We start from the raw sequence: 27,330 nt of genomic DNA, 5'->3' as shown, positions 1-27,330 counted from the left end.
TTTCTGTTTGGCTAATCCACCTTTCAATCACTCCAGTCCGAACTCAAGGAGCGACTGAAGCTCAGACTACATGTCTTTGTATAGTATAGGCAAAGCATGTAGTCTTGGCTGACATGTGTCTGATTATTCAGCGTAAGTGAACGTGTCACAGATTAAGAATAAGAATAAGTTTCTCCCCGTGGACATCATTAAAGTTTCATCTAATCTCCTCTAATGAACACAGGAGTCTGCACGTCCTGACACACTGCCTCAATAGGCAATTGTACTCAGGAACACATTGTTCAATGTTATATGTGAAAATATCTGTGACAATTTGAAATAGATCTGTGAAATGTTAGCGAAGCATGTTCAGTAATTACTTTAGTCATGGTTATTTATTGCATTGTTATTGTTGGTCTAATCCAACAATTGATTTCATAAGTAGCCTGGAGCTAACCCTAACCCATTATAAATATTAACAATTTAGTGGCATGACGGAGGCCATCGGGACATGTGCTTGTGTGATATTTAATTCCATTCATTCAATCCATGAAAACCCATTTAAACTGTAACATGTTGCAAATTGTCTTGGCTGTTTATACGTTTCAGAAACAAATTCAAATTAAATTATAGGTCTTATTTTTTTATTTTTAAGTTTAAGGGGCAAAATATGGGAAATTGAAGTGGAAGTGGGTGGTCCTTCTCAAGCTCTATAGTATGGATGCTTATGCCTATGTCAGTGCTTCCATTGAAAGCAGATCTGTCTGACTTGATGATGATGATGAGGAGGAGGCCTTTGGCTCATACATGAAACATGGGAACTATTTTTTAAAAACATTTTTAATTATGTTATTTTTACTGGACAGATTTATTATTATATGTATGAAAGCGGCATAAAATGTAAGAAGGAAAAACTAACATGTATTTAGAGCGTAAGCAGGGAGGAAGTCCCGCCCCTTGTTGCCCCGCCTCCTGACGCACTTCCTCCGCGGACACAAACATGGCGGCTGAGGGGCTGACAGCCTCTGCTCTTCCCAGTAATGTTGTGATTAAAACCGAGCCGGAGTCAGATGAAGAGACCGGGACGGAGCCAGAGGGTGTGCCTAAGCTCCGGGATCCCGTGGTCTCATTGCTGTCGCCCGTGTGCGGGTTACAGCCTCTGCTTTGGTCCCAGGACCACAGGCTCGCCGTATCCACCTGCTACTCCCTGAGCGTGATCGAGCTGCGCTGTGACATCCACAGCTCCAAAGATCAGCTCAACCTGCACCGCACCTCCATCCCCGTGAGCGTGGACGAGCACCGGCTGCAGGTAACTGTCCCGCGGACACACGGGGAGAACCGTGCGGTGATTGAGCCCCGTGAATCTGCGGCTGAATATAGTTCAAATCATGTAAACACTGCTGTTAACTGGGCCGTTAACGGTAACAACTGTAGATTAATGACACTGTAGTTGACACAATACAATGTTCAAGAAGCACATTTGCCCCACAACAATAGAAAAGGCGTAATTATAGCTACGCATTGATGACACACCTGAATGAAAAATAACTATACAATCTGTCATCATTTAGGGCAGGACTTTGTGTTAGAACTATTCTCCAAAACTCACATCCATAAAGCAGATTTTGTTAAAGGCATAGGGCTTTTTAAAATGTCTATTATTAAAATGTAGTGGCCCTTGTAAATTTGATAACAGATGCCAACCAATATAGCACACTAAATCAGGACTTAATCCCTGCTGATGTCTGCCAAATCAATATTAAATTGGGTGCTTGGCTGTTACTAGGCTCTTGTGCACTGCTTTTTTAATTTAACCTAAATAATGTAAAGGAGAATATTTAAATGTAGAAATACAAAAGTTGTGGACAAAAAAGAGAGGCATGTAATCCAGAACAAATGTTTCTGCTGTGGTTCGCCTGTTCCCAGCTGCTCGAGCGTGTGGCTAAACGCTTCGCTCTCCAAAATGCAACTTGGCGCAAAAAGTACCAGGAGTGGCTTAATTATGCAGCCAGCTAAGCACAGTGACAGACGGGCACAGTTGGGTTAAAGCCATCAGTTACATATTTTATACCAGGGCTTGTTATTTCAGTGTTACACCACTTTATGAGAAAGCATTTTAGAACATTGTCCATTTTAAACCTTATTAATCCTTTAATAAGAAAGACACATTTCTAATTCGATTACATGGAAATGTAATAATCTGTCTGGCATGATGCACTATGCTCTCTGCTTCTGCGTCATGCCTCACATGTCAGTGAAGAACGGGCTCAGAGCTCAGGCAACGCTTCTTCCATTATTCGACCTTACAATTAAATCATAAATTAGGACTGTGACGAACTAAAAACAAAATAGTTTGCAAAGTCATTCTTCTGTATGTAATTAATGGGCAATATGGTGATCTGATCCCTGCGACAATCTGCTTTTTGATGCTTGTTTTGGTGAAATTGTTATATTGTGACATGGAGATTTACTGTTAAATGCACTTTATTCTCAAACACAGACATTTTCCCCATCCACTTTTCTTATTTGTCAACCTCTGTAAGGTAAATCTTCAAGGTAAATCTAAATACAGTATTGTTTTGTCATGGTACATGGTACTCTGTCTCACGCTGGATTGATACATTCGTAGCACTCTGAATTAAGTGCTACACATACAATATGGAAAGGCAAAATAATCTGGTTTCTTCTGAAATAGGCTGAATCGCCCATTTGTTTTGATTTATTTGGGTGCTTCCGGCTTGCGCCTGAACCCAAATGCTGTTTTGTGATTGGTCCAGTCCTACTCCACTAATGGTTCAAGTCCTAATGCAATAGGTTCTGTTCACGTTGTAAAATTTGATTTCATAACCTCAGACAGAGGGCAAGAGACACTTTTTCCTTTTGATTACATTACATATCTAAAAGGTGAATTCACAAATGTTAAACCTGATGAATTCTCTGGAGTTTGTGAAGTTACATAAATCCTGATACATAGATATACTCAGAACAACATTTTGGTAAATGTTTAATATCAGTTTTAAAGGATGTCGAATTACAAAATGCATTGGAATTTCATGTTCACAATGTCCTTAACCCCTTAAGCTTGGGGCCTATTTTTTCCAAAAATGCCTGAAAACATTATCCCCATTTAAAACTGAAGCTCCTGAACCCTCTGGAGCGCAAAAGATTGGACTCTGATGTCTGTTTTACTGTAATCATAAGGGCTCTGCACAGAGGAAATCAGATTTTAAATCCCGCCTAGATTTTGTTAAATATTTGAATGAGTAAAGCTGAGGGATCGGCTGATTGACACTAAAATGAGCATCTGTTGGGTTTTGACAATTCTCTTTTAAAAGCTGAAGGTAAATTAACAAAAAAATAGTTTAAGGGACTGGTCCTATTATTTTTTTATTTCGTTTTAGGGTATTTTTTTACTTGTGGATTTGGAGAACATGCTTATCAGAATGATTGATTTGACTGCAAATAAGAGTGTTACAGCTCTATTTTTATGTACCGGTACAACAGATCAAGTAGCTTGAACGTTTTCTTAATAAGAAAGTGGAGAAAATGGAATAAATAAAGAAAAAATCCTCCTAAGTGTTATCAGAATACAATTATCCCATGAATCAGTCACCTTTTCAGCCCAGACCTAATCAAATCAAATCAAATCAATTTATTTTTGTAAGGCCCAAAATCACAACAACAGTTGCCTCTGAGGGCCACAGGGAGAAATGAATCAACAATGTCTGTGGTGGCGATGGAGTCAGACAATGTCTGTGGTGGCGATGGAGTCAGACAATGTCTGTGGTGGCGAGGGACGATGTCCCAGGGTCCTCTGTCCTTAGACTCTCCTTCTCGGCCAGGAAAAACTACAAAAAAAACCTCTTTGGGAAAAAAGCGTAGAAACCTGGAGGAGTTCCAGTGAAGGAGAGATCCGACTCTCACAGACGGACAGACGGACACGAGGAGACTGGAGCTGGACCCACTCTTCAGGCAGATGAGGGACCGTCTGAGTCGAGCTGGACCCACTCTTCAGGCAGAAGAGGGACCGTCGGAGGCGAGCTGGACCCACTCTTCAGGCAGAAGAGGGACCGACTGAGGCGAACTGGAGCCACTCTTCAGGCAGATGAGGGACCGTCCACACAGGGCAGGGACCACTTCACCAGGGGAGGGGCATCTGGGTCCACAGGTCCTCAGGAGTGAGAGAAAGAAAAGAAGGCGGTGAACAGTTTGCAAGTGGAATCAAAAAATAAATATTGTTTGATAGCATAAGTAGTCAGAAGAAGAAGAGGATAGTGCTCAAGCTGTCATACTTCCCCCAGCACAGTTACTCCTAGGGCAGCGTAGCTGAAGCTGTGGGTTTATCTTTCTGTTCCTAACTACTCTGACCATAAGCGATTTCGAAGAGGAACGTTTTAAGCCTGGACTTAAATGAAGAGACTGTGTCAGCATATTTAACATGGGTCGGGAGCTGATTCCATAACACAGGAGCTTGGTAGCTAAACGCTCTACCTCCTACAGTACTTTTAGAGACTCTTGGCACCACCAGAAGGCCGGCATTCTGAGAGCGAAGAGCTCTGTTTGGATGATATGGTTCTATAGCATCTTTGAGGTAGGATGGGGCCATGTCATTTATGGCTTTGTAGGTCAAGAGTAGAATTTTGAATTTGATTCTGGACTCGACGGGGAGCCAGTGAAGAGACTTCAGCACTGGCGTAATGTGCTCTCTTCTTTTTGTTCCTGTTAGTAATCTTGCTGCTGCATTTTGAACCAGTTGAAAGCTTTTTATGGAGCTTTTAGGACACGCTGCAAGCAGGGAGTTACAGTAGTCTAATCTAGTCGTTACAAATGCATGGATAAGTTTTTCGGCATCACTTTTAGGCAGGATTCTTCTGATTTTGGCGATGTTGCGCAAATGGAAATAGGCTGTTTTACAAGCTTGATTTATATGAGCTTTAAATGAGAGCTCCTGGTCAAATAAGACTCCAAGGTTTCTTACAGTAGAACTGGAGGCTACACTGACATTGTCCAGTGTGACTATCTGCTCAGATAGAGCGTCTCGTAGATGCTTAGGGCCAAGCACAATGACCTCGGTTTTTTCAGGGTTAAGAAGCAGGTAGTTTAGTGTCATCCAGGTTTTTATCTCCTTCACACAAGTACTAAGTCTGTCTACTTGATCGCTCTGATCAGGTTTCATTGATAAATACAGCTGAGTGTCGTCTGCATAGCAGTGGAAGTTAATGTCATGCTTTCTGATAATGTTGCCTAATGGTAGCATATAAAGAGTAAACAGAATTGGACCGAGTACTGAACCCTGTGGCACACCGTAAATTACTTTAGAGCTTGGTGAGGAGCTCTGGTTTACATTAACAAATTGGAACCTATCAGATAGATAGGATTTAAACCAGCTGAGGGCTGTTCCTCCAACACCTACATCACATTCTAACCTCTGCAGTAGAATGTTGTGGTCAATGGTGTCAAACGCTGCGCTGAGGTCCAACAGAACCAGGATTGAGACCAGTCCATCGTCAGCGGCTAATAACAAATCATTTGTGACTTTAACTAGTGCAGTTTCAGTGCTGTGGTGGGCTCTGAACCCTGACTGGAAAACTTCAAATAAGTTATTGTCCTGCAGGTGGCGACAAAGCTGTTTTACTACAACTTTTTCAAGGATTTTAGAGACAAAGGGAAGATTTGAAATAGGTCTGTAGTTTACCAATAGGTCGGGATCTAGATTAGGCTTTTTCAGAAGAGGTTTAATGACTGCATGTTTGAAGGACTGTGGAACATAGCCACTTTCGAGTGAAGTATTTATTATATTAAGAATAGGGTCTATAATTAGGGGAAGAATGTCTTTGAGGAGTCTGCTTGGAATGGGGTCTAGGACACAAGTTGAGCTTTTAGAGGACATAATGGCTGAAGTTATCTCTGCTTGATCAACAGCTGTGAACGTCTAATGTAGCAGTCGGCAGATTAAGTGTATCATTTGGCAATTTATAATGAATTTATATTGTTTAAACATCCCAATACGCAGCTGTATATGCCAAGAAGTCCGTCACGATGTTTTGCTGTATCGATAATAATTTGAGTAGAGCCCTAGTCCCTAGTCACCCAGATCTGGTTCTGTCTGTAGCTTGTGTTGCTCAATCAATTCATACCAGTATTTTTTTTTATATCCCTCAGGTGGGACCTCCAAAGAAGCAGGAAGACGCTTTCAGGATGTTCTCTGTGCACAAGAACCCTGCTATCAAACAGGCTTATCTTGCCAACACAGTCATGAACCCAAAGATACAAATACCCAGAGGAGTAAAATACATGAGCTGGTCTCCGCTGGGCTGTGACACTAGTGGGTGCTGTCTGCTCGCTTGCCTGACGTTCGACCACAGACTCACCGTTCACCAAAGCCACAAACATCTCGAGTGGAACCTTCTAGTCGACCTCGGCAAGAAGTACGGCGCGAGGCTAAAAAAACGAAACTACACGAGGAAGGACAACGCTCCCGCACAAGCTAGCATACTCAACTTTGACGAACTGCGGCGGAGATTCAGTATGCAAACGCCAGTGAGAATGGAGTGGTCCAGCATCTACACCACCAAACAAGTGCTTCCCAACAACATCTGCGAGGACACGGAAGTCTTATTGCTAGGCGTTTTGATGGAAAATGGCGATCTCGTTTTGTGGAAATTCGCTCTACCGTTGACCAATGAAGAGGACGTTGAATTTTACGACATTTTAGAGTCCGAGGTAGATCGTCCGAGTGACTTGGCTTGGTGGGAATATGAAAGCGAAAACCGGAGAATGAGCGGACTACTTGTAGGAAGCCAAGCCGGACCGGTAAAGATCATGCCGGTTAGCTTAACGGGAATAAAAGGCTACTTCACGTTGCGTCACCCCATCGTTCTCTGGAAAGAAACGGACCAAATTGCGGTGAAAAACATCAAATGCGTCCCCATGATCCACCCGGTGCTTAACGCCAGCTGCAGCCTCATCGTAGCGTCGCGCGGCTGCTACGTTTTCTGGTGTCTGCTGATGATTTCGAACGCCGGGCTAAACATCCAGAACTCCCACGTAGCAGGACTGTATTCCCTGCCGATAGTTTCGCTAGCGGTCTGCCAACAACCCGTCGCAATTTACACCTGTTCATCGGACGGCTGGATAAAGCGATTGACGCCGACGTTTTCAGAGAAGAGTTTGTTTTTCAAGCAGGAGGACATGGTTCGACCGGAGACTATGACGGGAAGACGAGTGCACGGGTTAGCGATTAGCCACAACGGAGCTTACATGGCTATCGCTAGCACTCAAGGAATAGTCCCGTCTAGCGGTTTTCATCCAGTCGAGAGGACATACCAGGTTCACTTTATGACAATGAAATCGGCAAAAATTGCTGCCAAAATGTTACTCGACTCCTCCGTGCAAAATTTGTACAAAATGGCCGACCTCCTTGATATTGTCCGGTTGCAAATACTGCAGGAAAAACAAATTCCTACAGCTTTACAGCAAGAACTGGATAGAAGGATCCAGGAGGAAGATCTGACGTACTTGTGGAAATTGAAACTGTTTTTGGTGCGGATTTTTTACCTGTCACTCCAGAAGCCAAAGTTCGGCTTGAGATGGAAACCTGCGGTGGAGGAGGTCAGGAAAAGGCCGACCCCAGACGAGGTGAACGAGGCCGCGGAAGGAGAAGAAGACGTGCAGATGAAAGGAGAAAAGGAGGGACCGAGGGAAAAAGTGAATCCAACGGTCAATGGGAAAATCTTACTAAAGGTGAGCTGTGTTTTATTTAATACTGATAAGAGTAAATTGGTGTAATCCATCTTTCATCCAGGAGTGATGACCTTTTTAGATTGAAGTCTTTTTACTATGAGTTTTTTCACTGCAAAATTTTTGTTTTTGTATTTGTGATCGGAAATATACTTTTAGAATTACCTCATTTATTTTCTTTTAAACATAGAACAACAAAAACAACAGAACAACAACAAAAATGTAATAATAATAATAATAATAATAAATATAGCCGCAAGCGGCAATGATCGGCCCTCGCCACGCCGCCGCCACGCCGCCGCCACGCCGCAAGAGGAGCCCCAATTGTCCTTTTATTACGCCTACTGCTGAATCTGTGACGCTGTCACATCTTCTCCCCTTTGTTTTACCATCAAAAAGCTATTTTATTTTGAATTCTTGGCAAAATGTGCGGCTTTGCCGCACAGACACCGTGACTCTTTGAATGAAAATGTGGATAACTTTTGATGGTCCTGAAGATGAGTCTCACCAAATTTCAGGTTAATAGGGCTAACGCCCTGGGAGGAGTTTGTGAAAGTCTAAAGTGTAAACATGAAAGGTTTCGGTCATCGTTACGGCAACGCCATAACAATTATGACATGAGTCATTGACTTTTTTGATGGGGATGCTAAAATTGAGTTGTGTGTCAAATTTCATATAATTTCGCAAAACTAAACATTTAACCTCCATATAAAATCTGTAGGGGGCGCTGTGGCGCCAAATGAATTTATTTCACTTCAAGTAGGTTTAGGGCAAAGAGTTTAACAACTGATTCTAATTTGACGCAATTCGGACTTTATCTGCGCAAACGGCAGAAATTTTAAATATGGGAGATTTCTGAAATTCTAGCTACAGTTTGCGGCTTCGCCGCTCAGAGACCGTGAGAGGTATCAATGTAATTTGGATAACTTTTGATGTCCCACTCCTCAGTAGCATTTTCACCAAATTTCAGCTTTTTAGGGCCAACGCCCTGGGAGGAGTTCGTAAAAGTACGACGTTTGGAAAAACTCCGAAGTCATGTTTAGCCATTTTTGAAGCAATATGGCCGACATTTGGTTGGGCGGACGGCATTGCCGTAATAATATTTTTTACTTCTCTTGTCACCATCTACCTCTGCGCCAAATTTCATGATTCTACGATCAGATTTTTTTTGGGTCATTTCCCATCTCTCAATGCATTTTTGGTACATTTGGTGGCGCTGACGCGCCAATTTTTTTTATTTTAGAAAAGGGAAATAGCCAGAATGTAGAGAGGCACGATTTTTAGAGGTGTGCAATTTTTTGTGACTTTTCGTCAATGTTCACTGGGTGAAAAATAGGGGGGTTGGTCCCGAGAAGAAGAAAGAAAGAAAGAAAGAAAGAAAGAATAATATTCCGATGCGAAAACAATGTTTCCCATTTTTCAAATATCATAAACTATACATTTTCGGAAAGCGCTCGCGCTTTCCTACCTCATGGTGTGGGTCCCTGGTCACTGACGGGTACTTTCGATAATTTTGAGTGGGCTCCGCCCACTTTGTGTTTTTGGCCCTCTATACAGTAATAATGTTCAATTTTTGCATTACATGCTTATATGCACGGAACATGCAAGAGATGGGGAACGTATTCGTGAGCTACTTAGGGCAAATGAGTGCTTTATATGGGGATGACGACCGCTTCGCGGTCGTCATCCCAATGTAAAGTGCTCGTTTAGTGCGAACTTTTGCACGGGCTTCGCCCGTTTACAACGGTAATGTTCCATTTTCCTACAACTAATTAGTATGCACGGGGCGTGCATGAGTGGAGGAGTGCGTTAGTGAGTGTTTGGAAGTGGGCGAGCGCTTCGCGCTCGATTTCGTGCGCACTACGTGCGCACTTTCGCAGCCGTGCTTCGCACGGCCTTACGAGATTAATAGGCCTCTCGCCAGCTTGTGGCGCTCGGGCCTAATAATAATAATAATAATAATAATAACAATAATAATAATAATAATAATAATAATAATAATAATAATAATAATAATAATAATAATAATAATAATAATAATAAAATATCTTATCTTATTCTTATTTTTTTATTTATTTGGTCGACATTTAAAAAGGCATAATGTGTAATGGAAATAATTGTCTGACTCTGATTAATTGAAATACTTGCTGATTGGGAGTACATTTAATACATCAAGGAAAAATTATGAATGCTTAAATATTGACATCAAGATATCAACAAAAAGAGCCAATTAAAAATAAAAATGGAAAGAAGTTTGTGTTGCAAATTTTCAAAGAATGCTCAGGTAATATCTCTGTACTTTTGGGATTAATTTTTACAGCCATTTCAAATTTGTCTAATAATTAAACCTCAATAACACCTTTTGTTAATTTCGCCTGACCACTGATCTTGTAAACATGTATGGATTTATATTTACTGGTAGAAAATGTCAAATCAAATCGCAACTATGATTTTTGCTATATTCAGCATAGTTATTAAATATAAAAGTTTTTCACATTCTGATACACACTAGAAGAAATAATTATGTGTTTTGTCACATCTCAGACTCGGGCCGCCCTAAAAGTCATTTATCGATCCTTTTGGCGCACGTACCACATATAGCCCGTGTTCAGGCGGCCCCAACGATCGAACTAACTGCTAATTGTTGCCACGGACAGAAGGAGGAGGACCTGGAGGAGCACATGTCAGAGGTCCAGGCTTGGATCAATTCGGTGGAGACCCATCTGATGAGGGAGAACATCAAGAAGGTCCTGGGGGTGGTCTACCTCAATCCCCTAATCACCCAGAACACCGGCATCCCCACCTGTGGCCTGCTGCAGTACCTGAGCACGCAGAACCGTGACCGAGATGCAGAGGTCAGTGTTTGTTTGTTTGTCTTTTTGTTTGTTTGTTTGTTTGTTTGTTTGTTTGTGTGTGTGTCATCTTGTCTTTTTGTGAACTGAACTAAAACTGAATGTGCCAACTGTAGACTAAACACTAGCTAAGTTTATTCAGATATTTTCAGACAAATCAACAAAAGATCATTGGACATACTTAAATTCCATAAAATCTTTATTAAGAACACATAGCGGTTCATAGATTGAGAAAATAATATTGCTAAATAAGAAATAAAAAAATACATCATATTATTTGGCGTACATGCAGGATCGCATGTTTGAGGTGAATCTGACAAAGCTCCTCCCGGGACAGACAAGAGCCTGAATGATCTGCTTTGACAGATTGGAGGCTTGACACATAAAATAATAAATACAATATCTTGTAGTAACGGTACACGATCCCACACCACAATTTACACCCATTTCACTGGCACTATAAAGCTCGGGACTTTCAATAAACTTCTCGTTATGCACCACAGTCAAGCTTTGCAAACTCCTTTTCTTGTGTCTGTGCCACAGGTGGCAAAAAAAGGTGCAATATTAACGTGATTGGAGCACTTACTTAATACAGCAGGGCTCAGATTAAGGATTTTCACTTGTATAGCAGTGCTGCTTAGCAAAACACGAAAGTGACTAACAATCAATATTTTCCATTGATGTAACAAGATTATTTATTTCAAATGTATTTGTAAACATTCTATTTAAAAAAAACAACAACTTAACAAATTCACTTTTAAACACTTAAAAAAAAAATCAAAATAAAAACAGAAAACTTGCAAATAAAATTTGTTAATTAAAGGCGGTATGGACGTTTCTTCGGCGATTTGAGAACGCAGGCGGAAGTGCGCATGCGCACTCCCCCGTGCGGACTGATACAACACACGCGTGCGTTTGTTTATTAGCACAACGGAGGGCATCGCATCGCTCGTCTCCCGTAGATTTCTGTCCACTTCTGCGTCAGCTCGAACTGTCTTTCTCCGTCTTCATTTTGCCCCGTACACTGAGGGAACTATATTATGATAGATCCATGCGCTTAGGCACGCGGAAATGTGGGGACGAGCCTGACGCGGCTGCAGGTGAGCGGTAGGTGCGTTTTATGATTGATACGTGGCAGGACAAATGATTTATCCACGCCACGAGGAAATATGATACAAAATTTGCTGAAAAAAATCATCCATACCACCTTTAATTAACACCAAGTCAGATGGCCTTATTTACAACTTTCTTCCATATCATCATCAATCAGATGACTATTAGCAGGAGTCTCATTAATTGTCATATTAATTGTCTTTACAATTACAAAAAATATGTATTAGCTTCTGATGGAAAAATAAAAGTTGCTGTGGTGTCCATCATGGTGTATTTATTGTGTTATTCAAATTGTACCGCTCTATTTGATGTTCCATTCCAGCTATAAAACGTTTCCATTTTTCGTTTTGCTATTTGATGACGGTCCCTAAGTACTCTCGTCTCGGCTCCAGCTGCACATTTGATGACGGTCCCCAAGTACTCGTCTCGGCTCCGGTTGCACATTCGGAGCAGTGTAATTCACTGCGCCCAAAATACGCATCTGATTTTTAAGAACGCGATTGTAGTCACTTGGCAGTGTAAATATGAGTATTTTGGCATGTGAATGATCTGCAGACTTTTGCGTTTAGGAGCTATTGACCTCGGAAGTCCGAATCTGTGAATATGACGCTAACTTTACCACACGGGCTCCTCCCGCTTTCAGACGCGCGATCTGAGACAGCAGCGGGACTTGTCATGACAACACAGCGTCCTACATGTGTCATGCCGTTGTTGGCAATTGATTGACGAGTGATCAGTACTTTTAGGCGTTTTGGTTTTACAATTGAACACACATTTTTGTATCGCAAAAGGCGCGATACAAACACTTTTTTCTGACGAATGCATCGCATTTGAGAGAAATTGCATCGCATTATGCGATGCCATACCGCTTATTCTGAATCCTGTACAGTGTTTAACAAAAGGCCGTGGCTACAGAGCCGCGGCGCGGTAAAATAGCCTCATGGCTAACCCTAACCCTAACCCTAACCTTAACCTTAACCTTAACCTTAACCTGGCGCGGTCAAATAGCCCAGCAGTTTCAGGAGCCGCGGCATGAAATAGCCTAGCAGGTTCTGCCGCGGGCCGTGGCTCTGTAGACACTCCCTTAACAAAAAGGGGTACGCGAGCACTTGTCAGGCGGAACTTAAGATTTAAAAGAAAGGTAGCATTGAATTGTATTTAAATTTTAGATGTTCTGTGTAGTACATTTTGCATCTTCAATAATGTTTCAGGAGGGTTATTTTAGCATCTATCATTAAAACAAAAACATAATAGTTATATTTGGCAGTATACTAGTAAACCGATTTATACAGTTATTAAAAAATAAACGCGAATAAACATTATTTACAGTGGGTACTCTGCGTGTGAGATTAAAATTGCTATTATAATACTATACTATAATAGTAGAAAAAGCTTCAGTTGTAGTCATCTGGACTCAGTTAGAAAAAATATTTAAATATTAAATATTTAATATATTTTTTTCTAACTGAGTCCAGATGACTACAACTGAAGCTTTTTCTACTATGGAACACGCCTGGACGAATGAGGGATTACACCGACAATACTATAATACTATATAATTTAGGTTTGGTAAATGTAGTTTGTGGCATAAATGTATCTATTTTACAGAGCTGTAAACACCATAGTTTAATCTGAGATGTTTTTCACTGTAGTTTTTGTTGTCACAAAAGTGCAATATAAAAAATATCACAAACGATAATATTGAAACTAGTTTTTGCCACTGACACGATAACCCAAAAGCTGGATAATCCCCATAAACTCTTACATAATTGTATTTTATAAAAAAAATCAAAAGAGATGGGTTAAATGGGTGAGTGAAATACTTAAGTAGTTTTAGTATTTAGTATCTGTAAATAGACGAATAAGTTATTTATTTCACTGTCGACAGCTCAAATATTGTACCACGAAGAAAAAACAAATAACAATAAAAATCCCCAATTTGCTAAAAAAAAAATAAAAAATAAATTAAATGTAAATAATGAGACTAGAAAAACTTTATTAACAATCATCATTTGTGTTGTGGTTTTACTCACTACTTGTTTCTCCTTCTCCAGGTTCTGATTGGCCACTTGAAGAATAAACTGAACAAGCAAAAGTTTCAGGAGCGCTGCAGCCTGTGTGACGAGGGGCTTCCCTTTGACCACTGCAAGCAGGCCACGTGTGCCAACGGACACGTGTGGCCCAGGTACTCTCTCCTCTCACTCCTCTCACTCCTCTCACTCATCTTTCTCATCTCTCTCCTCTCATTCCTCTCACTCCTCTCACTCCTCTCACTCCTCTCACTCCTCTCACTCCTCTCTCTCCTCTCACTCCTCTTTCTCCTCTCTCTCCTCTCACTCATCTTTCTCATCTCTCTCCTCTCATTCCTCTCACTCCTCTCTCTCCTCTCACTCCTCTCACTCCTCTCACTCCTCTCTCTCCTCTCACTCCTCTCACTCATCTTTCTCCTCTCTCTCCTCTCACTCCTCTCACTCCTCTCACTCCTCTCACTCATCTTTCTCCTCTCTCTCCTCTCACTCCTCTCACTCGTCTCTCTCCTCTCTCTCCTCTCACTCCTCTCACTCCTCTCACTCCTCTCACTCCTCTTTCTCCTCTCTCTCCTCTCACTCATCTTTCTCATCTCTCTCCTCTCATTCCTCTCACTCCTCTCTCTCCTCTCACTCCTCTCACTCCTCTCACTCCTCTCTCTCCTCTCACTCCTCTCACTCATCTTTCTCCTCTCTCTCCTCTCACTCCTCTCACTCCTCTCACTCATCTTTCTCCTCTCTCTCCTCTCACTCCTCTCACTCGTCTCTCTCCTCTCTCTCCTCTCACTCCTCTCACTCCTCTCATTCCTCTCTCTCCTCTCACTCCTCTCACTCCTCTCTCTCCTCTCATTCATCTCTCTCCTCTCTCTCCTCTCACTCCTCTCACTCGTCTCTCTCCTCTCATTCATATCTCTCCTCTCTCTCCTCTCACTCCTCTCACTCCTCTCATTCCTCTCTCTCCTCTCTCTCCTCTCGTTCATCTCACTCCTCTCACTCCTCTCACTCCTCTCTCTCCTCTCATTCATCTCTCTCCTCTCATTCATCTCTCTCCTCTCTCTCCTCTCACTCCTCTCACTCGTCTCTCTCCTCTCATTCATATCTCTCCTCTCTCTCCTCTCACTCCTCTCTCTCCTCTCATTCATCTCTCTCCTCTCTCTCCTCTCACTCCTCTCACTCCTCTCTCTCCTCTCTCTCCTCTCACTCCTCTCACTCCTCTCTCTCCTCTCATTCATCTCTCTCCTCTCACTCCTCTCTCTCCTCTCATTCATCTCTCTCCTCTCTCTCCTCTCACTCCTCTCACTCCTCTCTCTCCTCTCATTCATCTCTCTCCTCTCTCTCCTCTCACTCCTCACTCCTCTCTCTCCTCTCATTCATCTCTCTCCTCTCACTCCTCTCACTCATCTCATTCATCTCTCTCCTCTCACTCCTCTCACTCCTCTCTCTCCTCTCTCTCCTCTCGTTCATCTCACTCCTCTCACTCCTCTCACTCCTCTCTCTCCTCTCATTCATCTCTCTCCTCTCTCTCCTCTCACTCCTCTCACTCGTCTCTCTCCTCTCATTCATATCTCTCCTCTCTCTCCTCTCACTCCTCTCTCTCCTCTCATTCATCTCTCTCCTCTCACTCCTCTCACTCATCTCATTCATCTCTCTCCTCTCACTCCTCTCACTCCTCTCACTCCTCTCACTCATCTTTCTCCTCTCTCTCCTCTCACTCCTCTCACTCGTCTCTCTCCTCTCTCTCCTCTCACTCCTCTCACTCCTCTTTCTCCTCTCTCTCCTCTCACTCATCTTTCTCATCTCTCTCCTCTCATTCCTCTCACTCCTCTCTCTCCTCTCACTCCTCTCACTCCTCTCACTCCTCTCTCTCCTCTCACTCCTCTCACTCATCTTTCTCCTCTCTCTCCTCTCACTCCTCTCACTCCTCTCACTCCTCTCACTCATCTTTCTCCTCTCTCTCCTCTCACTCCTCTCACTCGTCTCTCTCCTCTCACTCCTCTCACTCCTCTCACTCCTCTCATTCCTCTCTCTCCTCTCACTCCTCTCACTCCTCTCTCTCCTCTCATTCATCTCTCTCCTCTCTCTCCTCTCACTCCTCTCACTCGTCTCTCTCCTCTCATTCATATCTCTCCTCTCTCTCCTCTCACTCCTCTCACTCCTCTCACTCCTCTCATTCCTCTCTCTCCTCTCTCTCCTCTCGTTCATCTCACTCCTCTCACTCCTCTCACTCCTCTCTCTCCTCTCATTCATCTCTCTCCTCTCTCTCCTCTCACTCCTCTCACTCGTCTCTCTCCTCTCATTCATATCTCTCCTCTCTCTCCTCTCACTCCTCTCTCTCCTCTCATTCATCTCTCTCCTCTCTCTCCTCTCACTCGTCTCTCTCCTCTCATTCATCTCTCTCCTCTCTCTCCTCTCACTCCTCTCACTCCTCTCTCTCCTCTCATTCATCTCTCTCCTCTCACTCCTCTCTCTCCTCTCATTCATCTCTCTCCTCTCTCTCCTCTCACTCCTCTCACTCCTCTCTCTCCTCTCATTCATCTCTCTCCTCTCTCTCCTCTCACTCCTCACTCCTCTCTCTCCTCTCATTCATCTCTCTCCTCTCACTCCTCTCACTCATCTCATTCATCTCTCTCCTCTCACTCCTCTCACTCCTCTCTCTCCTCTCTCTCCTCTCGTTCATCTCACTCCTCTCACTCCTCTCACTCCTCTCTCTCCTCTCATTCATCTCTCTCCTCTCTCTCCTCTCACTCCTCTCACTCGTCTCTCTCCTCTCATTCATATCTCTCCTCTCTCTCCTCTCACTCCTCTCTCTCCTCTCATTCATCTCTCTCCTCTCACTCCTCTCACTCATCTCATTCATCTCTCTCCTCTCACTCCTCTCACTCCTCTCGTTCATCTCACTCCTCTCACTCCTCACTCCTCTCTCTCCTCTCAATCCTCTCTCTCCTCTCATTCATCTCTCTCCTCTCTCTCCTCTCACTCCTCTCACTCGTCTCTCTCCTCTCATTCATATCTCTCCTCTCTCTCCTCTCTCTCCTCTCATTCATCTCTCTCCTCTCTCCTCTCACTCGTCTCTCTCCTCTCATTCATCTCTCTCCTCTCTCTCCTCTCACTCCTCTCACTCCTCTCTCTCCTCTCTCTCCTCTCACTCCTCTCACTCGTCTCTCTCCTCTCACTCGTCTCTCTCCTCTCACTCCTCTCACTCCTCTCTCTCCTCTCACTCCTCTCTCTCCTCTCACTCGTCTCTCTCCTCTCACTCGTCTCTCTCCTCTCACTCCTCTCTCTCCTCTCATTCATCTCTCTCCTCTCATTCGTCTCTCTCCTCTCACTCCTCTCATTCATCTCTCTCCTCTCATTCGTCTCTCTCCTCTCACTCCTCTCATTCATATCTCTCCTCTCTCTCCTCTCACTCCTCTCACTCCTCTCACTCCTCTCATTCATATCTCTCCTCTCTCTCCTCTCACTCCTCTCACTCCTCTCATTCCTCTCTCTCCTCTCTCTCCTCTCGTTCATCTCACTCCTCTCACTCCTCTCACTCCTCTCTCTCCTCTCATTCATCTCTCTCCTCTCTCTCCTCTCACTCCTCTCACTCGTCTCTCTCCTCTCATTCATATCTCTCCTCTCTCTCCTCTCACTCCTCTCTCTCCTCTCATTCATCTCTCTCCTCTCTCTCCTCTCACTCGTCTCTCTCCTCTCATTCATCTCTCTCCTCTCTCTCCTCTCACTCCTCTCACTCCTCTCTCTCCTCTCTCTCCTCTCACTCCTCTCACTCCTCTCACTCCTCTCTCTCCTCTCATTCATCTCTCTCCTCTCACTCCTCTCTCTCCTCTCATTCATCTCTCTCCTCTCTCTCCTCTCACTCCTCTCACTCCTCTCTCTCCTCTCATTCATCTCTCTCCTCTCTCTCCTCTCACTCCTCACTCCTCTCTCTCCTCTCACTCCTCTCTCTCCTCTCATTCATCTCTCTCCTCTCTCTCCTCTCACTCATCTCATTCATCTCTCTCCTCTCACTCCTCTCACTCCTCTCTCTCCTCTCTCTCCTCTCGTTCATCTCACTCCTCTCACTCCTCTCACTCCTCTCTCTCCTCTCATTCATCTCTCTCCTCTCTCTCCTCTCACTCCTCTCACTCGTCTCTCTCCTCTCATTCATATCTCTCCTCTCTCTCCTCTCACTCCTCTCTCCTCTCATTCATCTCTCTCCTCTCACTCCTCTCACTCCTCTCACTCCTCTCGTTCATCTCACTCCTCTCACTCCTCACTCCTCTCTCTCCTCTCAATCCTCTCTCTCCTCTCATTCATCTCTCTCCTCTCTCTCCTCTCACTCCTCTCACTCGTCTCTCTCCTCTCATTCATATCTCTCCTCTCTCTCCTCTCTCTCCTCTCTCTCCTCTCATTCATCTCTCTCCTCTCTCCTCTCACTCGTCTCTCTCCTCTCATTCATCTCTCTCCTCTCTCTCCTCTCACTCCTCTCACTCCTCTCTCTCCTCTCTCTCCTCTCACTCCTCTCACTCGTCTCTCTCCTCTCACTCGTCTCTCTCCTCTCACTCCTCTCACTCCTCTCTCTCCTCTCACTCCTCTCTCTCCTCTCACTCGTCTCTCTCCTCTCACTCGTCTCTCTCCTCTCACTCCTCTCTCTCCTCTCATTCATCTCTCTCCTCTCATTCGTCTCTCTCCTCTCACTCCTCTCATTCATCTCTCTCCTCTCATTCATCTCTCTCCTCTCACTTCTCTCACTCCTCTCACTCTTTTCACTCCTCTCACTGCTGCGATTTTGCAATTGCTCCCACTTTGACTTTATGGATGGTTATTAAATTTCCATCGTAGGTGCATTTCCACTGTGAGAGAAAAAAATATATACAGAAATCACATTGAAATATTTTTAAATAATTTATTTGTATGTTATTGCTGCAAATAAGTATTTGAACACCTGAGAAAATAAATGTTAGTATTTGGTACAGAAGCCTTTGTCAAAGGTTTCCTGTTGTTCTTGACCAGGTTTGCACACACTGCAGAAGGGTTTTTGGCCAGCTCCTCCACACAGATCATCTCTAGATCTGTCAGGTTGTCCTTGGTTATTCTGGCTGTGCACTTTGGGTCATTATCATGTTTTAAGACCCAGCCACGTCCCATCTTCAATGCTCTGACTGAAGGAAAGGAGATTGTTATCCAAAATCTCACAGTACATGTCCCCATTCACTCTCTCTTCATTCACTCGAAAAACACCCAAAAGCATGATGTTTCCACCCGCATGCTTCACTGTAGGGACGGTGTTCTTGGGATGGTACTCATCCTTCTTCATCCTCCAAACACGGCGAGTTCTCTTTTGATCTCATCTGACCCCATGACTTTCTCCCATGACTCCTCTAGATCATACAGATGGTCATTGGCAAACTTCAGACGGGCCTGGACATATGCAGACTTAAGCAGGGGAACCTTCTGTGTGATGCATGATTTAACCATGACAGCGTAGTGTATCACTGATAGTAACCTTAGAAACTGTGGTCTCAGCTCTCTTCAGGTCATTGACCAGCTCCTCCCGTTGTTCTGGGCTGATTCCTCACCTTTCTTACCATCATTGAGACCCCATGAGGTGAGGTCTTGCATGGAGCCCCAGTCTGAGGGAGATTTACAGTCTTCTTTAGCTTCTTCCATTTTCTTACAATTGCTCCAACAGTTGATGTTTTTTCACCGAGCTGCTTGCCCTTTGCCCTTTCCAGTGCTGTAATTTTATTACTTGGTTTACGGTATTAAGTCAAAAAATAAAAGCGCCGCGAAAACCATGCCAACAATCTGGTGGCTGCCCGCAAGTCCGAAGGCCCGCAAGTCCGAAGGCCCGCAAGTCCGAAGGCTCGCAAGTCCGAAGGCTCGCAAGTCCGAAGGCTCGCAAGTCCGAAGGCTCGCAAGTCCGAAGGCTCGCAAGTCCGAGGGTTCGCAAGTCCGAAGGCTCGCAAGTCCGAAGGCTCGCAAGTCCGAAGGCTCGCAAGTCCGAAGGCCCGCAAGTCCGAAGGCCCGCAAGTCCGAAGGCCCGCAAGTCCGAAGGCCCGCAAGTCCGAAGGCCCGCAAGTCCGAGGGTTCGCAAGTCCCAAGGCTCGCAAGTCCGAAGGCTCGCAAGTCCGAAGGCTCGCAAGTCCGAAGGCCCGCAAGTCCGAAGGCCCGCAAGTCCGAAGGCCCGCAAGTCCGAAGGCCCGCAAGTCCGAAGGCCCGCAAGTCCGAAGGCTCGCAAGTCCGAAGGCCCGCAAGTCCGAAGGCCCGCTAGTCCGAAGGCTCGCAAGTCCGAAGGCTCGCAAGTCCGAAGGCCCGCAAGTCCGAAGGCCCGCAAGTCCGAAGGCTCGCAAGTCCGAAGGCTCGCAAGTCCGAAGGCTCGCTAGTCCGAAGGCCCGCAAGTCCGAAGGCCCGCAAGTCCGAAGGCCCGCAAGTCCGAAGGCCCGCAAGTCCGAAGGCCCGCAAGTCCGAAGGCCCGCTAGTCCGAAGGCCCGCAAGTCCGAAGGCCCGCAAGTCCGAAGGCCCGCAAGTCCGAAGGCTCGCAAGTCCGAAGGCTCGCAAGTCCGAAGGCTCGCAAGTCCGAAGGCTCGCAAGTCCGAAGGCTCGCAAGTCCGAAGGCTCGCAAGTCCGAAGGCCCGCTAGTCCGAAGGCTCGCAAGTCCGAAGGCTCGCAAGTCCGAAGGCTCGCAAGTCCGAAGGCTCGCAAGTCCGAAGGCTCGCAAGTCCGAAGGCTCGCAAGTCCGAAGGCTCGCAAGTCCGAAAGTTCACTAGTCCGAGGGTTCACTAGTCCGATAGTTCTCTAAAGTGCCCGTGCGTGCTGCTGCTCACCGATGTGGATGATTGAGTCCGCGCTCGCCGTGGTGTTACACCGTAATATCCACAGCGCGGCGAACACCGGAATCAGCGTTTCCATCTCAGGTCGTAGCCAGAATGCACATCCAGACCGGCGCTGTCGCCTTTCACCGCCGCTAGAAACCAGTGTCGGCGAGACGCGAAGTCCCAAAGTTGCGGACGAAGTTCTCGGCCCAGGGACCTTGTTATCATGCTATTCGGTACTGGTATTGTCCATTTCTTGCAGGAGTCACGCAGCAGTTTGATCCTTTTCTCATTGTGGCAGTGGCAGTGACAAACTAGTTGATAGCCAAGAACTCTCAGATCTGAGGGAACAGTATGGCCCAATCTGCTCAGATTGTTTGAATTCTGGCAAAAAAACAGCCGTCAGGAACAGAAATCAAGTCGGGCAAAATAAGAAGAGGAAGAAGTAAATTGAGACACTTATTAACATTCCATGAAAAATAGGAATTTTGGCTGTAAAGAAATGTCAAACAAAAAAATAGTTTTGAATAAAAGCTATTTTGTTGAGGAAACAATCAATTTATTTATTTCGAAAATTGAAAAATCATTTATACTACAGTTCAGTTCAATATCATCTTTTAAACAATGATAAGAAATTATAATGTTTATGTTTATTTATATTTTTTCCTGCCTGTCGCCAAATTTCCTTGAATTATAATATTAATGCTTTATGAAGAAAGAAAATATTTTGAAATTTAAATTAATTTTATATTTATATTTTGTTTGCTTGTTCAATATATTTCATTTAAAAATCCGTAAACCAAGTAATAAAATAACTAATTTAGATGAATAAGTGGAGCAAAGGTGGACTTTTAAAAGGCTGACTAACATGTCTTGAATTATTGCTGATTGTCAGTTCAAATACTTATTTGCAGCAATAACTTACAAATGAATAGTTTAAAAATCATACAATGTGATTTCTGGATTTTATTTTTTTAGATTCCGTCTCTCACAGTGGAAATGCTCTTACGATAAAAATGTAAGACCTCTTGCAAAATTGCAGGGTGTTCAAATAGTTACTTTCCTCACTAACTCTTTCCTCTCTCCTACTCTGGGGTGCTCTCTTTTCGGGTGCTCTCTGCTCCAGACTGCGCTCGTGTCGTGGCATGAGCAGAATCCTAATGCCTCAGACACATTATTTGCCCTCCCGTCGGCACAATCAGGGGCTGCTCCTGATATTTACCCACACTGCACTCTGTTCAAACACCTGCTCTGTCTGTGGACCTGGAGCGGCTCAGGAGCACCTCAGGAGGGGCCTGGGCCTCTGCGGTCACTCAGACAGGGTTATGGGCCTTAGTTTTAGTGTGTCTTTTTCATTTGATCTAATTGAAGATTTTGCTTAGTTCCTATAACCATTTCCAACTTTCTTGGAGAAGAACAAACTCACTATTGACCTCGTGACAAGAACTAGAATCACTTCAGAAAACGTTGCATACAAGAGAATAATCTGGCTTGAAGTTGGTTTTGTGTGTTAAAGCTGTTGGACGTAGGGGGTGGGTGATATTGACAGAATCTTCTCTTATCTCAGTTTTTCTTGATGACAATCTTCAGATCATATTTTAATCATCAGGAATGTGCTAAATGTCTTTAAATGTCTGCTGTTGTGAAGTAAGAGTTGCACTAAACATAAATTCACCATAAAACGAACAACAAAATAGCATAATTATTACTATATACCCGTTTCTGTCTCTTTTTGAGGTCATTTACATACAAGTTATAGACGTGACACATTTGATGTTCTAAATCTTCCTCCAAAAGGGCAATATTATTTTTAATTAGACATAGTTTTTATACCCAGCAAATAGAATTCACCACAGACAAGTTACATTTAGTGCTGCCCGGTGGTGAAGTGTTTAAGGCTTAGCACACGTATGCAGTCCCGTGAGTTCAAATCCCGACTCCGACTATTTACTGCATGTCCTCCCTTCTCTCTCATCCACATTTCACGCCGTCTTTCCTGTCTTATAAAGCCTACAGGCCAAAATATTAAAAAAGAAAAAATAAGTTACAGTTAGCTTTATTCAAGCAGTTAAATGCAGGATAAACCGTGCAGACAGTGAAGTGTCTTGCACAAGGACACATAGTCACTCCACTGAGGTCTCCCGTCAAAGCACTGACCAGGCCACGTCTCGCTTCGCTTCCGCAGCCAAGTTGCTATGGCCACAGGTTCTCAGTACACAGCGAGGCCTCACGCGAGCGCTCAGAACCTTCAGAACTTAACTTCAGCGACCAAACCTGCGCAAGAATGTCAGAAAAACCTCCCAAAACTCGAGAACTATACAGCGCGAGTCTATTTTCTACCGTGTTTGTGAAAGTAGTGCTCCTTTAGCAACGCAGACTCTTTGCTCTCACACAGAGAGCGCAGATGGCTTTGAATATAAAGATTTGTCACAGGAATTAAGGATTATTATATTTATTATGAATTAACGGACAGTGCAGATTATCCAAAAGTAAACTGTGGACATTAGTTTTAAAAAGCCACCCAATCCCTGGCAATAATGCTACGCCAGCACGGTTTAGGTAGTCGGGTGTTTAAGGTTCTGTTTTTTAATTGGTAGTGAAAGTGCACATGACGGGTCGGACGACTCATTGAAATAAAATGCAGTTAAGATTTTTTAAATGTTGCTAAAATTAAAATAAAAAAAATCATTCCAGAATAGCACATTTTTTTGGTTTACAGTTTCACTTCCTGTTTGTAATAGATTACATCACACTTGGAGTATACCCAGCAAACACAGGGCAAAAACTCATCTAATGTCACATTTAAAAAAAAAAAAAATGAGGTATATATATTTATATACTAAAATATATGATATATTTTGTTGAAATAATGTTTAGAGTCAAAGTTTTTTCTTTGTGTAAATTATCCATAAAATGTGTCTTGAGTGTCTCTAGTGTGATGTCACTTCCTGTAATTCTCTACAGAATTTTTTTTACGTTTTCTCCTGAAATACCTATTTGATTGGTGTAAAACTATAATTTATATGTACAACAAGTATAAATACAATACTTGTAAAGTCAAAATCAGACCATATAAACCTGTCATACGAAACTTTAAGTAAAGCAAAACTGAATGTACTTCCTCCAACATTACTCTTCTGTATTTGTCTGCCGTACTTTTGATTCCAAACATTCTCCCACTGGTTTATCATCTTCAGTAAAACGGAGTGAAACCTTGTGCTTTTAGTCCATTTAGTCCCGTTTTGGACAAAGCAGACGTGTTCCTGTCCCGAATCCGACGACTGCAGACATTCGGTGACATAATTGACCGCCGCTCGCTTGAAGTCCCGTCTGTGCAGATGTACGCGCAGGACCTCTCACCTCCTCCTCTTCCTCCTCTTCCTCCTCTTCCTCTCCTCCAGGTGTGGGCTGTCATACCAGGCCTGCCAGGCGCTGACGTTCAGAAGCTGCCTCCTGCTGGATAGCGTCTCCAGACTGCCAGAGCCGGAGGGTAAGAGCCGCGTCGCCCCGTCCTGGAGGCAGGCGCGCACACTCCTCCTGTCACCCGCGCCTGTCGAGCCGCCACAGCCACATCTGCCCCTGACGAGTGCCATTTCTCTCACTCATCACATCACACTGCTGCCATTACAAGCGTTAGTCTGATTTCATTTGTTTGGATTTGATTATGTTATCGAAAATTATTCCATTCCCAAAACGTGAGCGTGAATCCTCGCAGTGTCGAATATGTCAAATTGTGACCAGAAATATCTCGTAGATTCTAGAGTTTTGAGCTCAGACTTTTCTTTTGTCTCAATGGAGCAAACGTTATGCGGTTTGGACTGCGGTTGTCTCGCTTTTTAAGTCGTTAATGTTGACGATGATCCGGGTGAGAATTCCACAGCCAGGAATGTCACGATATGAAATTGTAGTGTTATAATTATTGTGAGAAAAGGCATCACAATTTAATGATTATTCTCAATGATCGAGACTGTGACCAAAACAACAGGGAAATCTTTTTCATTCTCGAACACGATACTGTTCCTCAAGTTTGTGATCGGCTGTAAAAAATTAAGCTTTCTGAAAGACAACATAAAGTAAAATGTGACAAAAACAGCCTAATTAGTAGTTATTTACATTTAAGTCTATTTTTTTTGAGCTATAGAGGCTTAGTTTTGCTTTCTAAAATTGTCACGATTATTATTATTCTTTTTTTTGCAATTGTGACCAGAATAATCACGATTATCAACATTTATTTATGTATTAGCGCTGTGATGTTTTGGATTGAGCTGTCTTGGTTTGGCTTGTTAGGATTCTTGCCAGCTCTGGATGGTTTCTCGGTTTGGTAACTGTAACTGAACTCAATGGGACTCTTCTTTTATTTTCATTATCATTCCACATTATGGTATTTTTTTTATTTAGTCACAGACAGATCATATTTGATGCTCTTAAAGTTTTATAATTTCACTTCCTGTTTGTAATTGATGACATCACACTAGGAAATTACCCAGCAAACACTGACATTAGATGAGTTTTTTCCGACCGACTTTGACTGGAATGAGTGTTCCTAGTGTGATGTCATTTTCTACACATTTTTAAACGTTTTCCCCACAAATACCTACTCGATTGGTGTAAAACTATAATTTATATGTACAACAGGTATAAATACACCAAATAAAGTCAAATTGTAAAAACCTGTCATAGGCACTTTAAGCAGGGACACACAGTTAATCGCAGACAACCAGACTTTATGTTGTGTGGTAATGCTCTGTAGTCGAGTAGATAAAAAAATAGATCATATCGCGAGACAACATTAGAATATTTAGTGTCTTATCCATAATTAAGACTATTAAAAACAACAAAGAGACAAATGTCCACAACGTGCTCAAAGCAGCGAACCACAGACTGTAGAGGACGATAACCTGTAAATGTTCAAAAGTACTGCTGCTTGTGTTAATGCCCTGGTCTAGGCTAGTGTCCTCTTCCAAACACAGGTTTAAAGTGATATTTCTGACCTTTTTGTCTTCATTTTACGGTCCATTCAGATTTGTCTTGGATTTGAACTTCAACCAAAACATTTACATCTAATCAGATTATTTATGCGTGCAAACTAGTTACAGAATAGCAGTTTTTCCACACTAGCTTTTATTTCCCCGCAGTTAAAGCCCTTTCAAACCCTTCTCTGCTGTAGCTGTAGCTTTAGCATTAGCCGTGTCTGTCCTGGTCACTCCTCCAAGCACGTTCCTTTGTGACAAGCCTCATGCTGTTGTGGCACATGTCACCATCAGCGCCGCCACAGCTGCCAGCTAAACATCTTACCATCTATATTTGAACCACAATTTACCGCTCTCTTTAGACCTCCACATTCACACATTTAAGGTAAAGACTTGTTGACATTTCTGGATTGTGGTTATTATCGGTAAACAAGGGGGAAAACTATATTCTGTAAATAAAGTTTTTAAAAATCCTATAAATAGAAATATCCGTCCCAAGCGCCGTCACTCAAAGTCCAGCTCAATGTGGTCGTCAGTCTAAATATTTTTCTGGAAGCTGCTTAAATATAGCGAGGATCAAATTGGACGCAGTTTGACACTCGAAGACAGTCGCTCACAATCCAAAAACAATGTCCACTCTTTTCATATTTCTGCTTTTCTCTGGCATCTCCAGCCGATAGAAAAGTCATAAAAAATATTTAAAAACACAAAGTGGGCAGGAGGGGCTCGAACCCTGCTCGGACCCTCGCACACTGTTCTTCTCCCTCCCGGCTCATGCATGATGTCAGAGCGGCCGATGGAGGAGATTTACAGCCTCACTTCAGTCGGTCTGCCCCGGGCAGCTGTGGCTACAATAGTAACTTGTGTGCAATGAATAATGCAACAATGCAATTTAACTTTTGAGTGTCTGATATAATTAAAATAAGACATTAGTCTTACAGTCTACAGCGCTTTTCCAAACACAAGTTATGAACCTGCCATAACTCACTGGAAACCTCCGAAATGATAAACAATTGTTTTAATTATTATTAAACTTCCTGTTTGCCGCATTCTAATGAGGTTACTAACAATTGCTGCTAGATTCAAAGTTGAGCAGCATCTTCATGAAGGCAATATCTGTGTCAATTACAAATGTATTTATATATCATAAGTATATATTTACAACTCAAGCTACCCAAAGTGCCTCACATTGGTAAATAACAAAATAAGATAAACATGAACAATCTAAAATACATCTTCAACCAAACAACATTTAGCCTACTGCGTTCAGGGCAAGTCAGTTGAATGCATGAGCTTTAAAATTACAGAAGAGCATCACTTAATGATGTCACAAAGTGGAACTCGGTGTGCTCGCTCATCATTCAAACGCGTGTGCTTCTCTTTGAATTCCTCGCTCTTGTATCTGTTCTGACTCTTGTGTCGTTTGTTCAGATCCGGCGTGGGTGCAGAAGATGCTCCAGGCTCCGTGTGCGCTCTGCGACTCTCCTCTCATCTGAAGGTCAGAGGTCAGGAGAAGGACCTCAGGGCTGCACCGCGACCTCCAGGACCTGTGGCCCCGAGGCTGCGTCCAATACCTCACAGCTCAACACTTTTGTACTTTATCCTGTTCAATTTTTATATTTCAATCGAAAATGAGAATAAAGTTGTTTTCTTCATCCCGTTTCCCGATTCTCACTAGAACACGACAGCTCAAGAGTTTATACTAGAAGCTTTAAAAAGATTAGAAAACAAGACAAGACTAAACCAGGTCCAAAAATCATGTTTGAAACCAGGTCAAAAACAGAATTAAAATGTCACCTCTAAACACTGCCTTTAACAATATCCGACCAGGACTAAGTCAGTTTAAAGATGCACT

The 27,330-nt window shown here is 43.4% G+C and overlaps 1 protein-coding gene across 1 annotated transcript; it reads left to right on the top strand.

Annotated features, from left to right (window-relative positions):
- Positions 1 to 949: 949 nt before the first annotated feature.
- On the top strand, positions 950 to 27,128 carry gtf3c4 (general transcription factor IIIC, polypeptide 4). The gene is made up of 6 exons (XM_072453481.1): positions 950 to 1,288; positions 6,142 to 7,722; positions 10,377 to 10,574; positions 13,739 to 13,869; positions 23,907 to 23,995; positions 26,907 to 27,128. The coding sequence occupies exons 1-6, from the start codon at positions 980 to 982 to the stop codon at positions 26,969 to 26,971; spliced, it is 2,373 nt and encodes a 790-aa protein (XP_072309582.1). The 5' UTR covers positions 950 to 979; the 3' UTR covers positions 26,972 to 27,128.
- The last annotated feature ends 202 nt before the right edge of the window (positions 27,129 to 27,330 follow it).

The sequence above is a fragment of the Eucyclogobius newberryi genome, unplaced genomic scaffold (assembly GCF_026437365.1).
Source record: "Eucyclogobius newberryi isolate DKJ021-1_F unplaced genomic scaffold, fEucNew1.0.hap1 SCAF_2, whole genome shotgun sequence".
NCBI classification, from domain to species: domain Eukaryota; kingdom Metazoa; phylum Chordata; class Actinopteri; order Gobiiformes; family Gobiidae; genus Eucyclogobius; species Eucyclogobius newberryi.
Note: the sequence above shows the minus strand (reverse complement) of the source record. Positions and strands in the feature narration are given on the sequence as shown.

Coding starts and splice junctions, on each gene's coding strand:
- gtf3c4 (XM_072453481.1), top strand. CDS start 980: ATGGCGGCTGAGGGGCTGACAGCCTCTGCTCTTCCCAGTAATGTTGTG. Junction 7,723..10,376: donor ATGGGAAAATCTTACTAAAG/GTGAGCTGTGTT, acceptor TGCCACGGACAG/AAGGAGGAGGACCTGGAGGA. Junction 23,996..26,906: donor CAGACTGCCAGAGCCGGAGG/GTAAGAGCCGCG, acceptor TCGTTTGTTCAG/ATCCGGCGTGGGTGCAGAAG.